The sequence below is a fragment of the Manduca sexta genome, chromosome 25 (assembly GCF_014839805.1).
Source record: "Manduca sexta isolate Smith_Timp_Sample1 chromosome 25, JHU_Msex_v1.0, whole genome shotgun sequence".
NCBI lineage: Eukaryota > Metazoa > Arthropoda > Insecta > Lepidoptera > Sphingidae > Manduca > Manduca sexta.
This window is the reverse complement of record NC_051139.1, coordinates 5,957,622-5,978,766: the sequence shown is the minus strand read 5'-3', so window position 1 is coordinate 5,978,766 and position 21,145 is coordinate 5,957,622. Positions and strand designations below refer to the sequence as shown.

The window sequence follows — 21,145 nt, the reverse complement described above, 5'->3', positions numbered from 1 at the left end:
AAGTAGGTAGATACTAAATGTTGTCGGTTCAACAAGCTGCATTATGTTATCGATTTAAACAAATTGCAATGATTATTAGTAACTTATTTCGAATCCAGCACTATGACGATTTGACATTTAAGTTTGACAACTGTCAACTAATTAAAATCGGAATGTTGCGTTTTCGTCAGTTTTGAATTTTTTAATGCGCTTAACATTCCAATTTTCAGTAAAATCATGACTTATAATCTCAATAATATTAATCATTACGTTCGTATATGCGGAAAATAGCTTAAATTCTACTTTTATTTTACGTCGAGATGGCAGTTTGTGGCCTTAGAACAGTGTTGCTTATCATTTGTGTACTTGAGTTGGTGTGTTAATTGTAACATTTTTCTTACATCGTATTACTCATACCACATCTAATCTTTGTCTCACAGTTAACTTTATAATGTGGTTTATCCAAAAGATCTTATTGTTCCATTGCTCACTTTGCTAGGTTACTTTTATTTCAAAATTGTTTTCATTATAATTTATTTAGTTATATTTTGTTGACATATTATAAAACATATATTTCCAGTATTTTTACCTCCAAAACAAAAAAATACTATGTGAGCCATTGCATGTTTTACACCCATATTATTTCCTTTACAGATAATTACAGTACAGCGGCAAGTTTTTGACTTTTTGGGTTATATGTGGTTGCCAATAATAACAAATTTTGTTAATATATTGTTGATCATATTTGGATCATTTGGAGCTGTGTTATGCATCACTAAGTACCTGATAGCAGTAAGTACTCATGTTGCAGAACTTGTATTATTAGAGAACTGATGTGACCTACTTTTTTCACTTTCTCTAAGTCCAAAGGTATGTTGTGATGTAATGGATGCTTACAATAATTTAAAGTCAATAACTACTTGAATTTACATATTCAGTCCAATGAAAGTCAATATTTTTGTAATAATTTTCTATTAGTGAATATATAGAATTTTTAAATTAAACTGTCATCAGAGTTGTCAAGAAATGTTTTGTTAAATGTGAATAATTAGCTAATAGAAATTCTTTAACGAAATACTAAAACAAATATTTGTTTCAGTATGCAATATGGAGTTTCATGTGGTTAATATGGAATATCTTTCTGATTTGTTACTATTTAAATTTGGGTACTTTAAACCGGGTAAGTAAAAATATTCATTGTTTTAATAAGTATTTATTTTGCATTTCAGATTGAATATTTAACTATGGAATCCTAAGGCAATTTGTAAATTATCACATTTATTTACAGGAAAGTGGCTTGTTGTCCTTGGGGACAGAGAGTGTCAGTTGGTGGGAAAGCAATGGTTGGGGGTGCCAACCAGTGTGGGGTGAAATGGCTGGGCCCATTGTGTGGAGGCCAGCAAGAGTGGATGGTTGCTTTTTTCAGTGGTATCATATAGAAATTGGACAGTCAGCCCTGGGTGCTGCTTTTGCTGCAACGGCATTGCCGCTCACTATTGTTTTAGCTTATACTACATTTAAGAAACAACCAAATTCAGGTATTTATAATTATTTTAGTTTTTTTAAGCTGATTATTTATAACAAAACATTTGCTAATATAAAATATTCCTTTTAAAATCTTGATTATTTATTGTGCATTACACAATTTTTGTTATCATTTTCAGATGAAAGTTCAACATCACGCCGCCCAGTATACACAATAGAGTTAAGTCCTGCAGAAACAAATATAAGTGAGAGTTCTCTGAAACCGATGACTCCACGACGTGTCAAGCGCCGCTCGGGATCACGCGGAAATGGATCGTCTGTGCGAAAATCACGTCGGTCATACAGAAATGCAGGATACCTAGCTTCTACAGCGTCATTACCACGTGAGCCGAGATCTTCGCGTCCCACGTCTGCACATTCATCATATTCGAATTTCCATGGAACTCGACCGGCGTCATACCACGTTTCGCACAGTGAAGGTCCACTCCCAGAACCAGAGATAAAAACATACGAACCACCTCCCCCACCGCCTGTCGAGTCAGTTCCTATTGTGACTAATAGATATAGTACTATAGGGCGAAACAGCATTAAGTCAGGTTATGACGTGGTCAGACCTTACAATGAAACAAATCCACCGAGAAAATATGACACAAATATTCCTGCCTATGATAATGTGGAGCATCCGTCCGGTTACGACAGGGGATTAGTTGTAACGAATTATGATGGTAGAATGAACAATGGCACCACATGCGAGTCTCCTTCGTACGCGTACAGCTGTGCGTTCGGCGAGGCATGGCGAACGCCACCGTTGAACACGCGCGCCGCGGCGCAGGCGCCGGGTCCGGGTGGTGTACCTGCTCCGCCGCCACCGGGACCGCCCTGCCCGCCCGGTCCGCCCGCCTACCAGGCTCTCAACGAACTATACAATGTGGCCCCATAACCGCCAACCACTTTCGCTTTTATGTGCCTTATTCCAGTGAAGCTCACTTGTTGCAAGCCTTTTTTGGCAGTGCACAAAGTAATCATTTGTGCATTAAATTTGCAGGGTAATTATTTTAAAATAATTGTGTCTTTTAACAGTGATTAAGCTCAATATTTCAATTTCGTATTTACTATAGTCATTGTTGTAAGTGCAAGTAAGGTTGAGATCTATAATCCAGACTCGCAAGTGTGGCAGAAAATTTATATAATACTTATTCCATTTTTAAATTGGTGTCCGAAAGCGGAAATCGTCATTTTATTGGCTCCGATTAAATCCAAGTTTGCTGTATAGATCTCTTCCTTCATTATTGTTTTAAGATTTAAGCTTTAATTATACTTACATTTAATTATCATTTAAACAGCAGTCGGTTGTGACATGTGACCAAGTTGTTAAACTTTGTCAAAACCTTGTACTCGCCTATTTCTAGATATCATTATTCAATACTTAATTTACATAATGATCAAGACAAGAGGTCATAATACAGTATCACAAAATTCAATAATCTATTTAATTTAAATGCAATTAAATAATGCAGTACATATTTTTGGATTATATGTGATAAGAGTTAAAATATACCTTAAACATTCCTTAATAGATTATACACATTCCACTAGGCAGTTAAAGTTTCGTAAGAGATGTTTACTTGATGTAAGAAGTAATGACTGTAAGCAAATTTTGTACTTATACACACAAATATGTTTCAGACTGTCGATCGCACAGAAATCGAATAAAAACACTCAATTTGCCATTTAGTATTTGTATGAGTGTTATATTTGACTAGATGTGACAAGCTTTTATAGGATTTAGAATAAGTACTTATTACATGTCAGTATATTTTTTATGAACTTATTGATGAATCCTGAGTATTATTGCTCCGTCCAGTAGTTATGTTTATTTACACGAATCTCGTATAAATAGTGCGGTACATGTAATTAATATATAAGTGTTTCACGCTACAAGTAATCTCATCACATTAGTCGCGACGTGCATCGAAATTGACGCAAAAGTAAACTGTACTATGTTTAAATAATTTTGTAATAATTTATATATGAGAAAATCTATCATACAATTTATACCAAATATACGTTATTCAGATCTGGCAACACCTGTTTTATTTTTAGGAGAAAATAAAAGAATAAATTTACACCGAATATTGTAATAACATTCTTATAAAATATATACAGATCTCTACAGATATAGATAATACTATCACAAATATGTATATTGCTTTTGTTAAGTTCATTACCATCTAAAATTATGCCTACAAGCATAGTCGGATAAACGAAGATAATTTGAAATTGGCAGTCTTTGCGATAGTTAAAATCCAATTGAAACATCCATGTAAAATATTTTCAACATCCTAATATTTGGTTTCCATTGTGATGCAAAAAAAAAATAATGGAAAAATTATAATTGCCTAAATTACTTGTTTATAAAAGTACAATATTAGAACTGGCGTTAAATCTGAACATATTTAAAAAATCTCATTCATTACACATTTACTTGCAATATTAGAATTAAGTACATACATAATAAACTTAAAACTTATTTCAACGTTTTTGGCGTTAATGATAATGTTTCATTGTACTGTAAATTATTCTATCACTAATGACTGTTATGAGAGAAATGTACAATAATAGCTCCGGCTTATAACAATATGGCTCAAATGATATGTCTAGGCTGAATGAGGCTATCCCGCCAGACATATTAATTTATTGTTCTGAAATTGAAATACATTTCGCCCTAGAAGATACCGGGCCAATATTGAATAGCCCGTTTGATATGATTTAAGACATTCTCATTCAGTCTACAGTATCTAAGAAATAAGATAATGAAAACACGAGTGGATGAAGGTTGTATGTAAATTCTAAATAAAATTAGTGTTGTACTAATTAATATGACAAATAAAGGTGCTGACAATAGGGATGTGGTTGAAAATATGACATATGACCTTCATCCATGTTCTGCAACGTGCGAGTAGTAGTTAGATGGCGGGGAGCGTGCGCCGCTCGGCGGGCGTGAGGTCGGGGTGCCACACGTCCACGATGAGCACCAGCCGCGAGCCCGTGCCGTTGTGCCACACCTCGTGCTCGAAGCTGTCGTCGAACATCAACACCTTGCCGGCTTGCCACTGTCTGAAATACGACAGATCCATGCGTTTTAACGGGTTCCATATCGGACTGGTCATGTCCTAGTCTATAGCATGGTAGTTTAATTTTAACAAAAATATAGTGTACTTAAAATTTGGGCCTTTTCAAAATTTGGGACTGTTACGAGGTTTGAAAGATTTAATTACAATGAGGTTTAAATTACCTGATTTCTTTGTCCACTCTTATGTATGTGTCTTTGGTATTGCTGAGTCCTAAATGCATTCTTAACCTGCAGTTGGTGGGACCGACATGTGGCCGCACATGCGTGCCAGCCTCCATAGCGCTAAACTTGATCTGCCCGCGTTTGCAACCCACAGCCGCTAATTCTTGACGAACTATGGAACACGTAATTGGTGCTTTTTTACATCTTCCTGGTATTTCTTGGCCTCTCACGAATATGTCTAATTGGGACCATTCACCTCTCTCCTTCAGCCCTTCTTTTTCTTGCTCATACAGAGCGCGGGCGGCTTCTCCCTCCTTTAATATAGTTTTCCATGACGCTTCCAGATTGCGAGCTAGTCGTGCATATGGTGTTTGTTCTATGTTCCACCAGGAACGACTCTTTAATCGTTCTACGTTGTAGAGAGACCGTTGAGCTGGAGACAGAAAGTGGCCAAGTGCCGCGCCTCGTTTGTGGACTTCTTCTGCTTCTTTGTATCGACCTAGTAATAGTAAGGCGTCGCCGAGATGGAAGTAGAAACGAGGTTCATTGGCAGCCCCAATGTCCCCTTCTAAAGCTTTACGCATTGCGTCCACAGCTTCCTCCAGCTTGTTATGTGATGTTTTAAGCACAAAACCCAGATGAGCAAGAGCGACGCGATCGTCAGGCCAGCGACGAAGGGTTTCTTTCAATACTTCTTCGGCAAGGTCTGCCCTGTAATCACATAAAGATTACAATATTATTTAGGTTTTCTAGTAATCAATGTATCTTTATATCTAGTAGGTTACAATTTACATACCTATTAGCCATAAGGAAGGAAATGCTTAAATTATTTCGATGTTCGGGGTCGTCTGGAAACCGGCGTATAAGTAGCCTATACACAGGCTCGGCATTTAGGTAGTTTCCTGAAAATTATAATTGAATAGTGTAAAGTTTCAACAAATATATTAAGGCAGCTATAATTTAATATGGAACAAATTTTGGCTATTGAAGCTATATCTAAATTGTGATATTATTTAATACAGTGAAGATCACGCGTGTTACTTTTAAGTTATTGAAAAAGTTTTTTCGGGATAAAAAATAGCCTAATAGTGAAAAAGATTAAAAAAAATTGTAGTAGTCCTGAGATTAGCAAGTAAAAACAAATAAATGCTTCAGCTTAGATAGATAAAAAAAAATAGTAATGGGTTTGAACAATAAATATAAATATCATACCTCTAAAGCGGATTCGGTCGAGTGTCCGGTTTGTGATTTCAAGGAGCTTTTTGTCGGACAGCCGTTCGTTCATCTTGAGCAGTTCGAGGTAGGCGGCGATAGACTGCGAGAGCAAGCGGTTGTCGCGGCGCGCCTCGGCCGCGGCGTCGAGCGCTCGCGCCCGCACGTACCGCGCACGCGCACTGCCGCGCAGCTCCGGCGCACTCGCGCGCCGCTCCGCCGCGCTCCACGCCGCCTCCGCACGTTAGTACACAACACACTCACACACACGCACACTGCAACACGCTTCTCGGTCGACGTGCACGTTGTTTTCAAATATAAACTCAAACAAATAACTCCATGGGACATTGCCCCAAAACAAATAATGCGTATGTCAGAAATACGTTTTTATTATGTACTATTATCAATAAAATGCAACAACGATAAGTCGAGCGAGAAGTAGATGCTTCTAGGGGAAATAATGTCGTCGGTAGCACGTCAGGGAGCACGCGCGCGGGGTGCGGGCGCGGGTGTTAACCTGCCGCTGCCGCCGACGATGCGAAGGAAAATGGCACAACGAGCAAAGTATGGGTATATAGTTATGATAATATAGTGAATATAAAACGAGTTAGTCGAGCCATTCCTGGAATTTAAGATTGTTGACTAATCAGATAAACGCTCAATTAAACGGGACATACATCAATTTGTTGGTGTATTCTTACATGTAGGAATATTGTATGTATTTATATGAAAATTCAAGCGAAGCATAAGCTAACAAAAAGGTCATGCTTTGTTTAATAGGATAACATGCACCAAAACTATTTAGTGACTATAAACTCGCTTTACTAATTATTCAACTGAATTAAAGCTACTTTGTTTGAATACACCAACATTCATTTGGAATTCAGAGTCGTGAAGTCTAATATTCAACGACAAAAAGTTATTAAAACATAATTTAGATTTAGAATTAGATTAAAGCCTCACTCATTTTTTAATGTTCAGTTTGCATAAGCAAACATTAGCATTATATATAATAAAAAAAAATGTATACAAAATATGTGTACTATAAAGTATCGGAACATAATTCAGTCTTTAAAAGCAGTTTTATATTTAATACCATTTCACTGCTGGGAACTCTACTACAGCTTTTAGTCTAGTGCCAACCCGCACCATGGCAATATTATTTTAATCAGCGTAAATAAATAAATATTTAAAATACCTCTCGCAGCTCGCGTTCAGCCTCATCTAGCTGCTGCCGCCAATACTGTTCGCTGGGCTCACCCGGCCACTCGTCCTCTAAACTGTTCCCACCATCTTCTGCAAATTTAATAAGTTAACATTTTGAGATATTATCGCAATTTTAAAAAATGTGTCCATTTCCACAAATCAGATTTATTTATGAATTGATTTTTTAACAATATTATTTAATAAATTGATATTTAAACGGCTGTTTTCCTTAACAACCTCAGGATGTACATTTAATACTAAGATTATATTTTTCCATAATGTATTTGGATATGGTCTAGTATATCCTAAAACATGATCAGTAATGAGAATGATAAAAGGTACATTATTTGTGAAACTTACACACTCCCACACTTTCATGCAAAAAACAATGATATAATACAGATATTTCGAAAAAATATGCACTCACATTGTAACTCATGCCAGTTCATAGTGTTAGTTTTTTAATGTCAAGCAAGTAGCGGGTGGCTACATTAACAAGCAGGCACATATATATAGGGTGTAGATTACTTTTCGGTCCTGGCCTTTCGGGTTCAGGTAGCCGGCCGTATTTGGCTTCCAATCGACTCAACAGTTCAGCATCGTCTACGTCCGATATTTCCTCCTCGTCCTCTTCTTCTTCTTCAATAATTTCCTCCTCAAGTAGTTCCTCATCAATAATTTCAACGTCTTCAGGTATTTCCTCGTCTGGTTCTACATTTTTAATCTGTTCTTTGGGTTCTTTTATATCTTTCGATTCCTCTACGCTTTCTTTAACATCTTCCTTAACTTCAACTTCTGGTTCTTCTTCCTCCTGGTTTTCATCATCGCTATACAATTCTTTATGTTCATCATCATTTTGCATTTCAGTAGTTTCCTCATTCTGTAAACAAAATATTTGTAATCGGATGTTTACATGCAATGTTTGATAAGTTATCTTCTTACGTGTACCTTAGTTTCCAAGTCCAATTCCTCATCGTCTTCTTCTTCGCTTTTTTCAGAAGGAAGTGGTACAGACTGAGCTGTTGCTGTAAAAGCTTTTTCTACTTCTCTAACAATTTCTGGTATTTCATCTGGCTCATCTGTTGTTGATTATAGAAAATGTTATGATTCATCAAAACAAATTATTTCATAACTGTTTATTTAAAAGTACTATACCTATAGATGATTCTTCTGGTATGAGAGTCATCCGACGATCAATCGTCGAAGGAGAGTCTTCTCTACTAGTACGTTCCACAAGTGATGGATCTGTTGTAAAACATATTGTTGCTTCGTAATTTACGATAGTAACTCTACGCTAATCGGCTAAATGTTTACACATTGGTATTTGGTTGTGACTATTTCTTGTATGAATCATAAAAAACTTACAAATAATAGTTGCTTTTTAACGTTCTGCTTGAGCTTTTGTAATAGTGAGGGCGACTACTCTCTCGGTGAGAAAGCTCAGAGAAAATAAGAACACGTTTTTAAGAAACAGCTCGGGTAAAATAACAAAACAATCTGTTTAGGTAAAGAATAGGACCCCAAGGAGCAATATTTTGGATAACCTTTGTTTTTTTTTCATTTATAGGGCAAGATAACAACTGAAAGTACATACATAATCAGAAAAGATTAAATTCATAAACTTTGTATTTATGACTATACTTATAATTAGGTAATAAGTTATCAATAACTTTATGCAAAATAATTTAGTTTCTTGATGAAAATCAATGATTGCCTTTTGCCATATGTTGCTAATTTAAACATTATAATGTTGGGAATTTTGATCTTATTTCAATGGCGTAGGGCTTATTTCTCATTTATTATTTCCACATTGTTTGAAGTCATACCTGTGTTCAATTAGATAATAATTAAGCGACAGAAGTAGAAAAATATTGAATTGGAGGTCTTTCTTTCATTTAACAGTTTGTAATGTTATTTTTGGTATATAAATAACAAATCCGAGCCTATATTATATACGCACCGCGCGGTGCAGTGGCTCGGCGTATGACTGCGTGCGTGGCCACGAGCAGCGCGCCGCCCACCGCCACCTTCAGCCACACTGCAACACACGCGCCACGCCCTTAGACTACCATTCTTAGTAAAAGCTCATTTCAAGTATTTGATTTGACTTTTCGTTACATTTGCCAAAAAGTATTATACATTTAACTTAAAAACAAAAACAGAAAGCTTTATCAAATCGTGAGACAAGATAAAAGCATTTAAAGTTCAGTGGAAGGGGTAGTTATCAAAAAAAGAGTTATAATGGTATACTATGACGTCACCGGGAATTGTGGTGCGGGCAAAGAAAGAGATAGCGAGATAACCCCACCACGCCGCCACTCTTGCGAATTACAGTATTTGGAATATTAAAAACTTCTTTATGTATGTTGCTTTTTTTGCCTTTTTAATGCTAGTTTCCCCGTAATGTTTTTATTTCTCTACGTTATATCTACTGTGGACATAGGCAACTATAATATTGAAGTTTCAGATCAGGTTTTACCCTAATATCGGAATATTCAACCAGTAATAAAATAAATACTTTGAAATACTCTTTTTATCAGTGAAATTGATTGGTATTTTTGCACATTATTCATATATTGCATTGTACAAACAATTCACATGGGATATTAAATAATACTCGAAACAGTAATATTTAATGTTAAGAAAATATATAATAAGGTATCACAAGTATGTAATTTGATTGCGAAGAATATTAAGGTTTTGAGTTGCACAGCTAGTCTCAATTATCATACTTGGCACTTACCTTTGGGGGAGCCACTTGCCAGGCTCTTCAATAAATAACGTCGTATAAAAAAACATAGCGCCAAAAAGTAAGAAAATATACCTCTAGCACTTTCTTAAGACGGAAAACCAGCTCGGAAATAATTAATTAATAAGTATACAAAGTGTGGCGTAGTGTTACATAATATTTTTTAAAAATTACATAGTATGCAGTTATGTTCTACAAATTAACGTATTATGTCATTGGTTATATAATTGCTAGTATTTAGAAATGGCTTTAAGCAATGGGCGAAATAAAACAAATTAATTTTATGAACATTTATTTTTGTACAGCATATTGCAAATCTAAACAGAACAAAATGTATAATTCAAGATATCTCAGAAATGTTAATTGCACAAAACGATAAAATGTTTAAAATACGGTTAAAGTTCCCAGAAGCCCGTTCAGTATTTACGGATGTCTGGGTGAAAATTATAAAAGTAAAAATAAAACTTTTATAAAGCGTGCTACCTACTGAGTTAGCTGCTTGCAAATGTTAAACAGTATAATTTATGTTAATAAACGGAACAAGTTGTTTGTGTATACGTATAGCGATCAGATCATAATATGTTGCCTAACGTGTTATAAAGGATGTACTACTACTTTTATTTACATATTTTAAATTCAATCCGTCCCGTGACCATGAAAGCGACAGTATTGGAAACGTCAGGAGATAATTAAAATATAAATAACGCGATAAAATCCGAAAACTAGTTTTACTTTCATGATCGATCTATCAACATTCGCGTAAACGTAAGAAATCATTAATAGCACGAAGCTGAGACATGATAAGGAAGATAATATTTTTTTCTTGTCTGAAAAACCCTTTGAAGCGGACACAAAAATTGACGCCGCATTGAAAAAAACGAAAGCAAGTAATATACCTATACATTATTCCCCTAAGCCTATGTTATCGGATGACTTTCGCTTTATTTACGGAGTTGTTAAGTGTTGCGTGTGGGTACACATGTAACTACATACACAAACCACTAGTTTCGCCGATATTACTAAAGCAGATGCCAAATCTATATACAGCGCATGCAAAAAATCAAGGCTCGTGAAACAGATTTTTAATTAGTGTTTTAAATTACTTACGATGCGACGCCTGGTCTTTCTGGCGACGAAGTTCCTCTTGTTGCTTCTCGTACTCTTCCTCTTCAGCGAGTGTGTCTGATGGTTTTTCGGTGGACGCCCCTTCCTCCACCTTAAGAATATTTTTTTTTTAACATTGTACATGGAAATGTTTTAATTGTACTATTGTAAAGAATTAAGGTCGGACAGTTTTTTTTATTAAATCAAGATTGGTTCCACTTATCATCACTAATTATGGTATGTATTCACCATAATTTCTTGAAAATTTGATTATTTTATCGATAAATTGAAATCGTCGATGGCAAAAAATATTGCGGTTTCTATAGCTATTCATATCATTACCTCAGGCAATGGTTTTCCAGCTGGTGCAATTATCCGTTCTACTACGACCGGCTCCTCAATGTCTTCGGGCTTGAGGAACTCATCATCGTCACCAGTTTGGCCTTCTTCAGGAGTTTCTTCTTCTTCCGATTGTTCTATATGCGTCACAAAAATATTTCTCATAATAATATAACTTGACAGTTTAAACACTATTACTATACTCATATTTAAGTGAGGTTCGTAATGTTTAATACATTTATGTCAGATAATGTCACTTTACCTGCGCTTTTGTCGTCTTCTTGTTTTTCCTCTACACTTGATGCGGCAGCTTCCTCTAGCACATCCTCATCGGAAACTTCTTTTTCTATTTTTTCTACTTCAATATCTTCATCCTCTGCTGATTCATCTTCATCTCCTTCCTCCTGAAAAACAAAGTACATTTTATTACAAATTTGTGTATATTCATAATATGTTTCATTTATTTGTAGTTTTGGCTTTTCCAAATGTCTGATTTGATACATTTACATTTTTAATGTTATTTATTTAAATCAAATAATTACTTTGTCGCATAAATTTAAATTATTAAGGCGCATGGAATCTACGCTCATGAAAGTAGTTTAAAAAACCTATATGTGAAAATACTACTCTCATTATGGAACAGAAAGTGTAAAACTATATTAAACTTCTTACTTTGTTACAGTGGCGAAGGGTGAAATTTTTCAAAAGGTAACCCGGTGTAAAAAAAATTGGCGTCAGTTAAGATATCGGGGCAATTTATCGGCAAACAAAAACTAAGACAACGGATTAGTCTTGATTCGAAATCAACAAACGTTGACATACATACTAAATTACCTATTATGCGTAAATAATTGAAACATTCATAAAATCGAACAATAAACGAAGATAATTCTCGATCCATTAATTAAAATATAAGTACTTACCTATTAATTAGTTATAACAGCAACAAAAGTAAGTTTTAAAATTATAACCACACTACACTAAAAGTATCTGTTTATTTTCAAATTAAAACTATAAATGTAATAGAAATAGGTATCACGATCGCCAAACAGACCAACAGTTTAAGTCTGCCTACATGATAAACTTATATAATTATCAATTTAAATTATAATCAAGAAAGGTTATTCGTTAACTTTTGATTGTATCGTGGTGCTACTTTTAATTCAGTATAATATCATATTTATTTTCTTCTAACAAACATTTTGTGTCTAAAATCAAAAACTTTCATATCTACTTCAAATACTTTACCATCTAAATACTAATATGTGAAATCACCGACTAATAATATACTTACGTAAAGGTAGACATTAAACTGATCACAAGTAGTTATTTCCATTATAATACACTTTTATTTGTAGTTTCTAAATAAACAAAGCGCTGGTAACTAAATATCACATAACTATCAAAAATAAAATGAATATGACAATTTACAAACACCGCAACTTGGTAGCATAATAAATTATGACGTTTGAAGGACGTAAAAGCGACAACTATACAAAGTCGGTTAACGTGAAGCCGAACTAGCTCGGGTTACCTTTGCCCATATCTTCCGCGCGATTTCGACAAACACTGGCGTAGAAAGTCATAGAAAGTGCTGCCATCTATATTAAAAACATACTACGACATTAAGCCGCTTGACAGCGGGTTACCTTTGCCTGTGGCGTCACAATTTCACTTAGGTAACGGAATTTCTGGGGAACTAAATACAAGGTGCGCCATCTAACGTCATTTAAAATAAGTAATTGATATCGATTAAATTAACAAACAACGGGCTACTGGCCGATAGATGTCATTATTAAGTTATCAATTATAATTAATAAGTTAAGCTATTATAATTATTGTCCATTGTCTGACATGTTGTAAATTTATATTTGCCTATTAAATATATTGTTTAGTATCACCGAAAACCTAAAAGGGAAGCCGGTGGGAATCGGCTTATATGGACGCTTCGCCACTGCTTTGTTATCCAAAGAAGTGAAAGGTTATGTTTTTATAGCTCATTCAGTCTACACAGACATCTCTTCACATAATATGCAATGTGAAGTAACAAAATACAAACAAAGTTATAAAAGAGTTATAAACATAAATCTATAAATTTCACTCATACATCAAACTGGTTAGACGTAGAAGCTGTAATGAAGGTGCCAGCCAGTTAAAAATTTAAATTCCAATTTATGTAAATAAACCACGCATCATTGAACACCTAAAAAGCTTTAGAATTGTTAGTGCCAATCAAAATACAAATATTATTTTTCTGTTGGTAATATTCAGATGCGCAAAGGGCACACTATTACTTCTACACTGTTTATGTGCACCTCGTTTTGATGTATAGCGCGAGATTCTTCATATTCATTACTTTCTTCATCCTCTTCTTTATTATACTCTTCATCCTGCTGATGAACATTTTCTTCGTCCTGATTTGAATCGTCGTTGTCTTCAGCAGATTTAACGTCCTCATCTTCATGACTATCATCATTTTGATCGCCATTTTCATCATCATCATGATAATCATGAACACCTTCATCTTTGTTATCATCATCATCATCATCATCTTCGTCATCATCCTCATTATGTTGTTCTTCATCATCTACATTTTCATAATACTTTCTGAAATTTCTCTCATCTTCATCCTCCTGTTAAAATTAAAATAATATAACTACTGTCCTATAAATAATAAAACAATAATTTGTATCGCAATTATCAGACCTCAATTTCATCTGAATCTAAGATTTGATCTTCATCATCAACATCATGTTGGTCCCGGTCATCAGTATCGTCGTCATCTTCTTGAGTATCGTTTTCTTCATCGTTTTCATCGTCTTCGTCGTTATTATGACTTTCATCATCGTTATCTCCGTCTACTTCTTCATCTTTATCCTCGGTTTCATCATCATCATCATCATCATCTGTTTCATCAGCTTGGTCATCATCTTCATCGTTATCGTGATCGTCATGTTCTTCGTGCGCAATGTCACCATGTTCATCTTCATCTCCATCATCTTCTTCATCCTAAATACGTTTATTCAACAAACCCATAAAATATTTAAAACTCATTTTCCTTTTGAAAATAGGAAATTTTAGATAATATCATACATACATAGTTACAGTGATCAAAAATAATAATAATAATCAACATGCGCTTAAATTTTGCGTATATCTTATACAGAAACGTATTACTTACATTTTAGAGCAACTATATACTCCTCTCAATTTCCCTGTTTCTACTAGAGTACTATAGGTATAATAAAGTCATCAACACATTTTTTTATAATTAACACATGATTTACTAGCGTTTTATGTTACTATTATACTTAAAATTTTATGAATGAAATTATATAATATCAGCCATGTATTAACTAGTTTGTTGGCTATGGCACCAATACAATAAATAATCCACCTGTGCCGCTTATAGCATGTCTGGCGTCGTATTCTATACTTAATATGCCTAACCTGTGCTATGAGTTTTTTTTTATAAACATGTTACCTGAGCTGACACAGTAGTGTAATGTGCTTTAAAAAATAAGTGCCAAACTACGAAGTGGTCACTCGGCCTGCAGTAAAAGCGGTTTTGTATCATTAACAACATGTGAGCGAGACAGATATACAGAGGAATAGGAAGGATAACTGACACAGAGCAGCGTCAGTGCAGATAGTGTAGCTGGACCACTTGCCATACCACTTCGCCCTATATGTTTGGGATGTAGTGAACATCTATACCGTACCATTATTGTATGTACCGAAACTGTGACATTACCACAAATGAACTTACATGATGCTTCAGTTCCAAAGTATGTTCATCATGATGGTTGTCATCTTGTGTATCTTCAAGCCAGCCCTCAAGGACACCAGAATATCTCGACTCCACTGAGTTTGCTTCCACTAGAAGTGTTAATAAAATAAATATGGAAGCATTGTACATATTTACAGTACTGCTTTATTACTATTCACTGAAGTATCAGTATCATATCAGTAGATAAGCAGGTCAAGAATACAAAGGAAATTTCGAAAATATCGAAAAAACAACCATTAAAGTGGACATACAAGAAGAGAGGAGGGTACTACAAATTGTAGACGAACAACATTCAAGAATTAGCATGCCCCCAAAGAAGAAGTGACAAAAAACAGCCTGCTGTTAAGTGTTTTGGATACCTTACTGTGTACTTACTCCCTACTGTAAATAAATAAAGCATTGGCTCTTCCGGAATTTTCATTATACCTAGTCTTGCCATAAATATTGTAATAAAGAAAAAAGAAAATTGTTAACTGCAAATAACATTTATTACTTTTACAGTGTGTCAGTTTAATACATAAATATAAAACAATTAAAAATATAAAAAGCTTATTCGAAGTGGTCTCCATTGGCTGAAATACAGTCCTTTAAACGATGAGGCCAGTTATCAATAGAAGGACTCACTCTTTCCATGGGAAAATTCTTCACTGCCAATCGTATAGATTGTTTTAGGGACTCCAAATTATCATGGCGTTTAGAGCAAGCTGTACTCTCTAAAACTGACCACAAATCATAATCCAGCGGATTAAGATCGGGACTAGACGACGGCCAGTCTTCAGCTCTGATGAAGTCCGAAACGTTCGATTCCAACCAAGACTGCGTGGACCGAGCTTTATGACCCGGCGCCGAGTCTTGCTGGAAGGACCATACTTGGTTATTGAACATGGTGATGTTAAGGGGCTTAACTACCTTCTCAAGAATGGTATCTTGATACACTTGTGCCGATGTTTTGATACCTTTTTCACAAAAATATGGCTCAGTCACTCCTTCATAGCTAACACCCCACCAAACCATCACTGAAGTCGGATAATGTCCACGTTGCACTCTGTCGACTAATTGGGAAGCTTCCTTAGAGCTTTGAGCATAAATACGGTCATTTTGTTTGTTAAAATGTTGCTCAATTGTAAAAATTTTCTCATCCGTAAACAAAATTTTTCTGTGACCTCCCTTTGCGTACCGCCTTCAGTAGTTGTTTCGATTTTTCCACACTATTCGTCTTTACATTTTAAGTTAAGAAATGGCCAGTGCGTCTCTTATAGGCTGCAAGTCCTAAGTCATCTTTTTAAAAATACGCGACATGGTTCTAGGTGCTATCTTCATTTCCCGAGATAAAATCTTTTGCTTTCGGACAGGATTTCTTCGAATTCTTTCCCTTACTGCTTTGACCACCTTTTTCGTACGAACACTACGTGGACGGCCAGATCTTTTTCTGTCACAAACAGAGGAGGTCTCATTGTACCTATTAATAGCCCGGTACACAAACATTTTACTAATACCAAGTGTATGGAGAGTTTTAAAAATTGCATTTGGCTCCATACCTACTTTGTGTAATGCTATCACAGCGATTCGGTTCTCTTTATCACCCCACACCATTTTAATATCGCAAAATATTTTACAATGTATTGGCGCCAAAATGAGAAAACACAATGAACAATCGTATAAAAATGACAGATTCGAAATTCAAATGTAATATTTTTTTATAATTAAGTGTAACAGTATTTATGGCCAGACTAAGTATTTAGACTACATTGCCTATAATCTGGACCAATGCAAACTCTGTATAATAGTAAGTAAAAAAAAATCACATGTATGTGTTAAGTAACTGAAGTTGCAGGTATCTAGTACCAAATTATTAATTTAAATAAAATGTCTTTGGTATTGAAGACATTGAAAGATAACTGGATGCTTTCTTTGTCACAGTGTCCGCAAAAAAGGTGATAAAATCCAAAACATAAAATTAAATAATGACAAAAATTAAACATAATAAATTGAAAATTATTAATATTTAAAAAAAAAACTTTAAAGCTTCCCTTTCTCTAAAATTAAATGGAGTAATCATAAATTTAACAAGATGAGTTGTGTTGTCTTGGTCTCATTTCCTTATCAGTCATCTAATTAAGTCACTTTTTTATATACATAAGCATTTTTTCAATTAATTATACACAAAAGTTGTCTCACTAGTCTGGTTACAAAACTAGTCTACATTTTTTAAGTTGAATTACACAATAAACTAATTCTGAAATGAATAATTTAGAAAAAACGTCTAGGTTCAGAAGTATTACAAATTTGTAATACTTACATTCACTGAGTCCTCTATTTTCTAGTATAATCAGTCCAATAAGAGTGACGAGAATGGCAAGCAGGGAGAAGAATATGACCTTAGCGCACCAATGACCTCCTGTGCCATGTTCGTGTTGTGAGTGCATAAACACATCGCCTTCGCCGAACACCGCCGCCGTGCCACGAGGCTCTTCAACGCTCAACTCATCTGCAATTTAAATATGAACATACACCTATTGTTCATCCTTAATTGAGCGATCAAGTGTAAAACATAATAAAGACCTTACCTTTTCTCCTTCTCTTGTCCTTACGTTTCCTTGGTTGTACGTCGCCTGACATGGTTCACTTTGGTCTGGCGCTCTGCAGGCGACACAGATCTGCTTTATTGTTTCATAACCCTGAGTAAACAATGAGACAATGAACTGGCATATCAAATGGCGCAAGTCATATGAGATTCCAAATGCGCAATTTTCGTGAATAAAGAAAATGATTGGCACATGTAGAAAATTTAAAATAACCTACGCGGAGTACGACGGCAGCTTTCTTCAATTTATTTTAGATTTTAAGTTTAACCTAAAAATAACCGGCAAGACAGCTGGCCGAGGCGAGAGGACCGATTTTGAAATGCACCATACGTTTTAAAACGGGCACGTTTGACATTGATATGATAATATAAACGATTAATATAATTTTAATAAATATTCCCATTTAGTGAAATAAATTTTAAGTACATATAATTCATATTTAAATGCATATATATTTTTGTGCGATTAATACATTACAATATGTTTTCTTAATTTTAGTATTAACAAAATATTTCTGAACTAAAAAAATTTAAATCACTGTTCAATGTCAATTGTCAAGAGTGTCAAAATAACAAATTTTGTAAAAGGGTTGTACGAACCCCCAAAAATATCGATATTGATAAAATGTGTTAAACTTATGTAGGAATTATGTAATATTACTATTTTCTACACGCTATCGCTAAATATCAATGTTTTTATAAGTTTTAATAAATTTTCAGTGCTGCTCTTGAGAAGATTCAAGCAATAATAGAAGATAATGCGGGGTGAACATTATTACATTATTACAATCTATCTCAATCAACCAACCGCGACATTGTCGTGAAATCATGAACAGACTCCTTAAATGAAGAAAAAAATGCAACCTACCTATCAAATAATATAGTCGATCTGAAAATCTTTGGGGGAGGCCCATATCTAACAGTGAACATCCTGCGGCTGATAATGATTAGTTGAAGTTGAGAAAACTACCAATTTCGAAGTTAGTAGATATATATAGATAGCGGTACGTAGCAGTAGGTATATAACATTTTGATATTCCTTACACTGTATCAGGGGTTCCCTAAGGGTGCGCCGCGGCGCCCTGGTGCGCCGTAGAAAGTAAAGAGGGGCGCCGTGAGTCGATCCTCTAATTATTGGACACCACAAATATTGGCGTCAATTTTATATTGTTTGTTTCAATTTTCGTTTCAATCAACCTAACCTTACTACTATTATTGTAGGTAACTTTTTCTATAGACTGTCTTCTTCAAATAGATAGCTAGGACAGGGCGCCGTGAAAGAATACTAAACTAGTAACTGCGCCGTGGGTTACAAAACAATGAGAACCCGTGCACTATATAATATGCTTACTCTAGGTGAGAAGAAATAAAAGCATAGTTTAAATAATTTATTATTTATATATCGATATTTTTCAACTGTCCTAAACTAGTGTTCTGAGGTGAATATTATACTTCACTTTTGTATGTCATTATGACACATTGTGACCAAATCTTACCATGCAAATATTCATTTTTCCAATTAATTTTAGTATTTTATAACCATAATAATAAAGACAAATTAACTTATTAGTGTTTTTTAATATATGTGATAAAATATTATTACGTTTTACACATTTTACATTACAACCAAATATGAGCGAATTAATAGTTTTATTCAATGGTTTTTCTACTATGAATGGAGAAAACCAGATGGATGCCAACTGCAGCTGCACTTTAATAAAAGGAACACATAATATCATTATAGATACTATGACAGCCTGGGACGGCGAAAAAATCATAGCCGGTACAATGTAACCTAGAAATTAGAATACAGCGAAATGAATTACGCTTATCAATTTTAGTAGCTACTTCATAAAAGGAATAAGTAAATTCAATTAATTTCAATGTACATTGTTATACTGTATGGTGGGCTCTGGCAGGAGGCATTGTCATTCAAAGATCTTAATATACTTAATAAAAAAAAATGGATTTTCAGATTCTATTTCATGTCTTTATACTTTAAAAAATACAGTGCTCATATTGAATCTAAGCATAATTTATCTATATTTAATTCTATATAGTCCTCTGCATATAAATATTAAAACATTGCACTTACAGCTTTACAGAAGCATAAAATAACACCTGACATGATACATTATGTTATATCAACCCATGGTCATTCAGACCACATAGGCAACAACAACTTGTTTCTGAAAGCTAAACACATAGTAGGTTTTAGTATTTCCTACAAAGAACAATATTTTATACACCCATTTGATAAAGGTTTGTTTCTATTTTTATTAAAATATTCATATAAAATCCTGCAATTTTTTTCTCCATTACACTTTCTTATTTGATGTTCTCATTTGTTTTTTTAGTCAATTGAGGCTCAGAAGTAAACTTAATAATTCCTGGAAGTTAATTATTACTATAAAACACCACCTAGTACAGGCTACTACTTCACATTTTTTCATTGTAGGTGATGAATACATAATAAATAATAGTGTAAAAGTAATACCCACACCTGGCCATACACTGTCTGATGTTACAGTTCTTGTTGATACAATAGATGGAGATACTGTGGCAGTTGTTGGTGAGTCATCAATCTTGGTAATAGTCAGTAGTAACAATGTTATTGTTGACTGTCTTTACCCATATGCAAGGATCAATGCCTGAATGAATGATTTTTTTTTCCGTGCAAACTTTATGTACATAAGATTTTACAATAAGTTAGTCATATTTCATATTTATCAATTTAAAAATAATTTTGCATTGTACTAACATTTATTTATGAATTAAAATAAAATGGTTCAGAGTTTTACAAATATTTAGGGCTTGTTTCACAACTTCTAGAGTAAATGCTATTTGTCACATAAATGTATAAGCTGACCAAATATAAAACACACTTTAATCTATGGTCTCAAATAAGCAGTAATAACTACAATCTATATTAGCTGTTTAATACAATAACTGTCCAATCAAATTTACTTGAAACTTGTGAATTAGTTAGTATCTGTACTAAAGCTGCACTGTTTGTTTTTGTTTTTAGGGGATCTATTTGAAAAAATTGAAGATATTGCAAATCCAAACGAATGGTTAGAAGCAGGTAGTGAAGATCCTGAACAGCAAAGAAAAAATAGATTTAAAGTTGCAGCATTAGTAAACTGGATTGTACCGGGACATGGACCAATATTCCAAGTCACTGATAAAATAAGGGAGTCATTAAAAAATCAAATGCTTAATTTAAATCAATAAAATTCTGTGATTAAAACTTTTTCATAATTTTATTCTTTTGAGATATAGCAAAACAAGTGTAATTTTATGGATAATTTACAAAACCTCCCTTCAAAGTTATTGATCGAGTTTTTCGTACACCATTCCTGCTGTGATACATTATACTCGCTGCATTAAGTATTGTTTGGT

At 34.3% G+C, this 21,145-nt stretch overlaps 3 protein-coding genes across 6 annotated transcripts; 2 read left to right on the top strand and 1 right to left on the bottom strand.

The window, feature by feature from the left end:
• Positions 1-127: 127 nt before the first annotated feature.
• On the top strand, positions 128-3,549 carry LOC115444986. Of its 2 annotated transcripts, none has more exons than XM_030171014.2 (5): positions 128-353; positions 634-771; positions 1,079-1,159; positions 1,268-1,517; positions 1,644-3,549. In XM_030171014.2, exons 1-5 carry the CDS (start codon positions 300-302, stop codon positions 2,402-2,404), a joined length of 1,284 nt encoding a protein of 427 aa, XP_030026874.2. In that variant the 5' UTR covers positions 128-299; the 3' UTR covers positions 2,405-3,549. The 2 variants fall into 2 exon arrangements, with proteins under 2 accessions (XP_030026874.2, XP_030026875.1); XM_030171015.2 differs by lacking the exon at positions 128-353 and adding an exon at positions 378-478.
• Positions 3,550-3,586: 37 nt separating this feature from the next.
• LOC115444966 (aspartyl/asparaginyl beta-hydroxylase) lies at positions 3,587-18,104 on the bottom strand. 3 transcript variants are annotated; one of them, XM_030170987.2, is made up of 18 exons: positions 17,962-18,104; positions 17,727-17,837; positions 17,459-17,647; positions 15,139-15,248; positions 14,076-14,378; positions 13,685-14,002; positions 11,632-11,773; positions 11,373-11,506; positions 11,034-11,142; positions 9,138-9,215; positions 8,333-8,422; positions 8,126-8,256; positions 7,706-8,057; positions 7,170-7,267; positions 5,972-6,206; positions 5,556-5,661; positions 4,760-5,470; positions 3,587-4,581 (listed from the first exon to the last, which is right to left on the bottom strand). In XM_030170987.2, the coding sequence occupies exons 2-18, from the start codon at positions 17,776-17,778 to the stop codon at positions 4,431-4,433; spliced, it is 3,309 nt and encodes a 1,102-aa protein (XP_030026847.2). In that variant the 5' UTR covers positions 17,779-17,837; positions 17,962-18,104; the 3' UTR covers positions 3,587-4,430. The 3 variants fall into 3 exon arrangements, with proteins under 3 accessions (XP_030026847.2, XP_030026848.2, XP_030026850.2); XM_030170988.2 differs by lacking the exons at positions 13,685-14,002; positions 14,076-14,378; XM_030170990.2 differs by lacking the exons at positions 7,706-8,057; positions 8,126-8,256; positions 8,333-8,422; positions 9,138-9,215.
• Positions 18,105-19,213: 1,109 nt separating this feature from the next.
• Positions 19,214-20,997, top strand: LOC115444990 (metallo-beta-lactamase domain-containing protein 1). Its single transcript, XM_030171024.2, has 4 exons — positions 19,214-19,526; positions 19,841-20,005; positions 20,202-20,315; positions 20,772-20,997. Exons 1-4 carry the CDS (start codon positions 19,376-19,378, stop codon positions 20,975-20,977), a joined length of 636 nt encoding a protein of 211 aa, XP_030026884.2. The 5' UTR covers positions 19,214-19,375; the 3' UTR covers positions 20,978-20,997.
• The last annotated feature ends 148 nt before the right edge of the window (positions 20,998-21,145 follow it).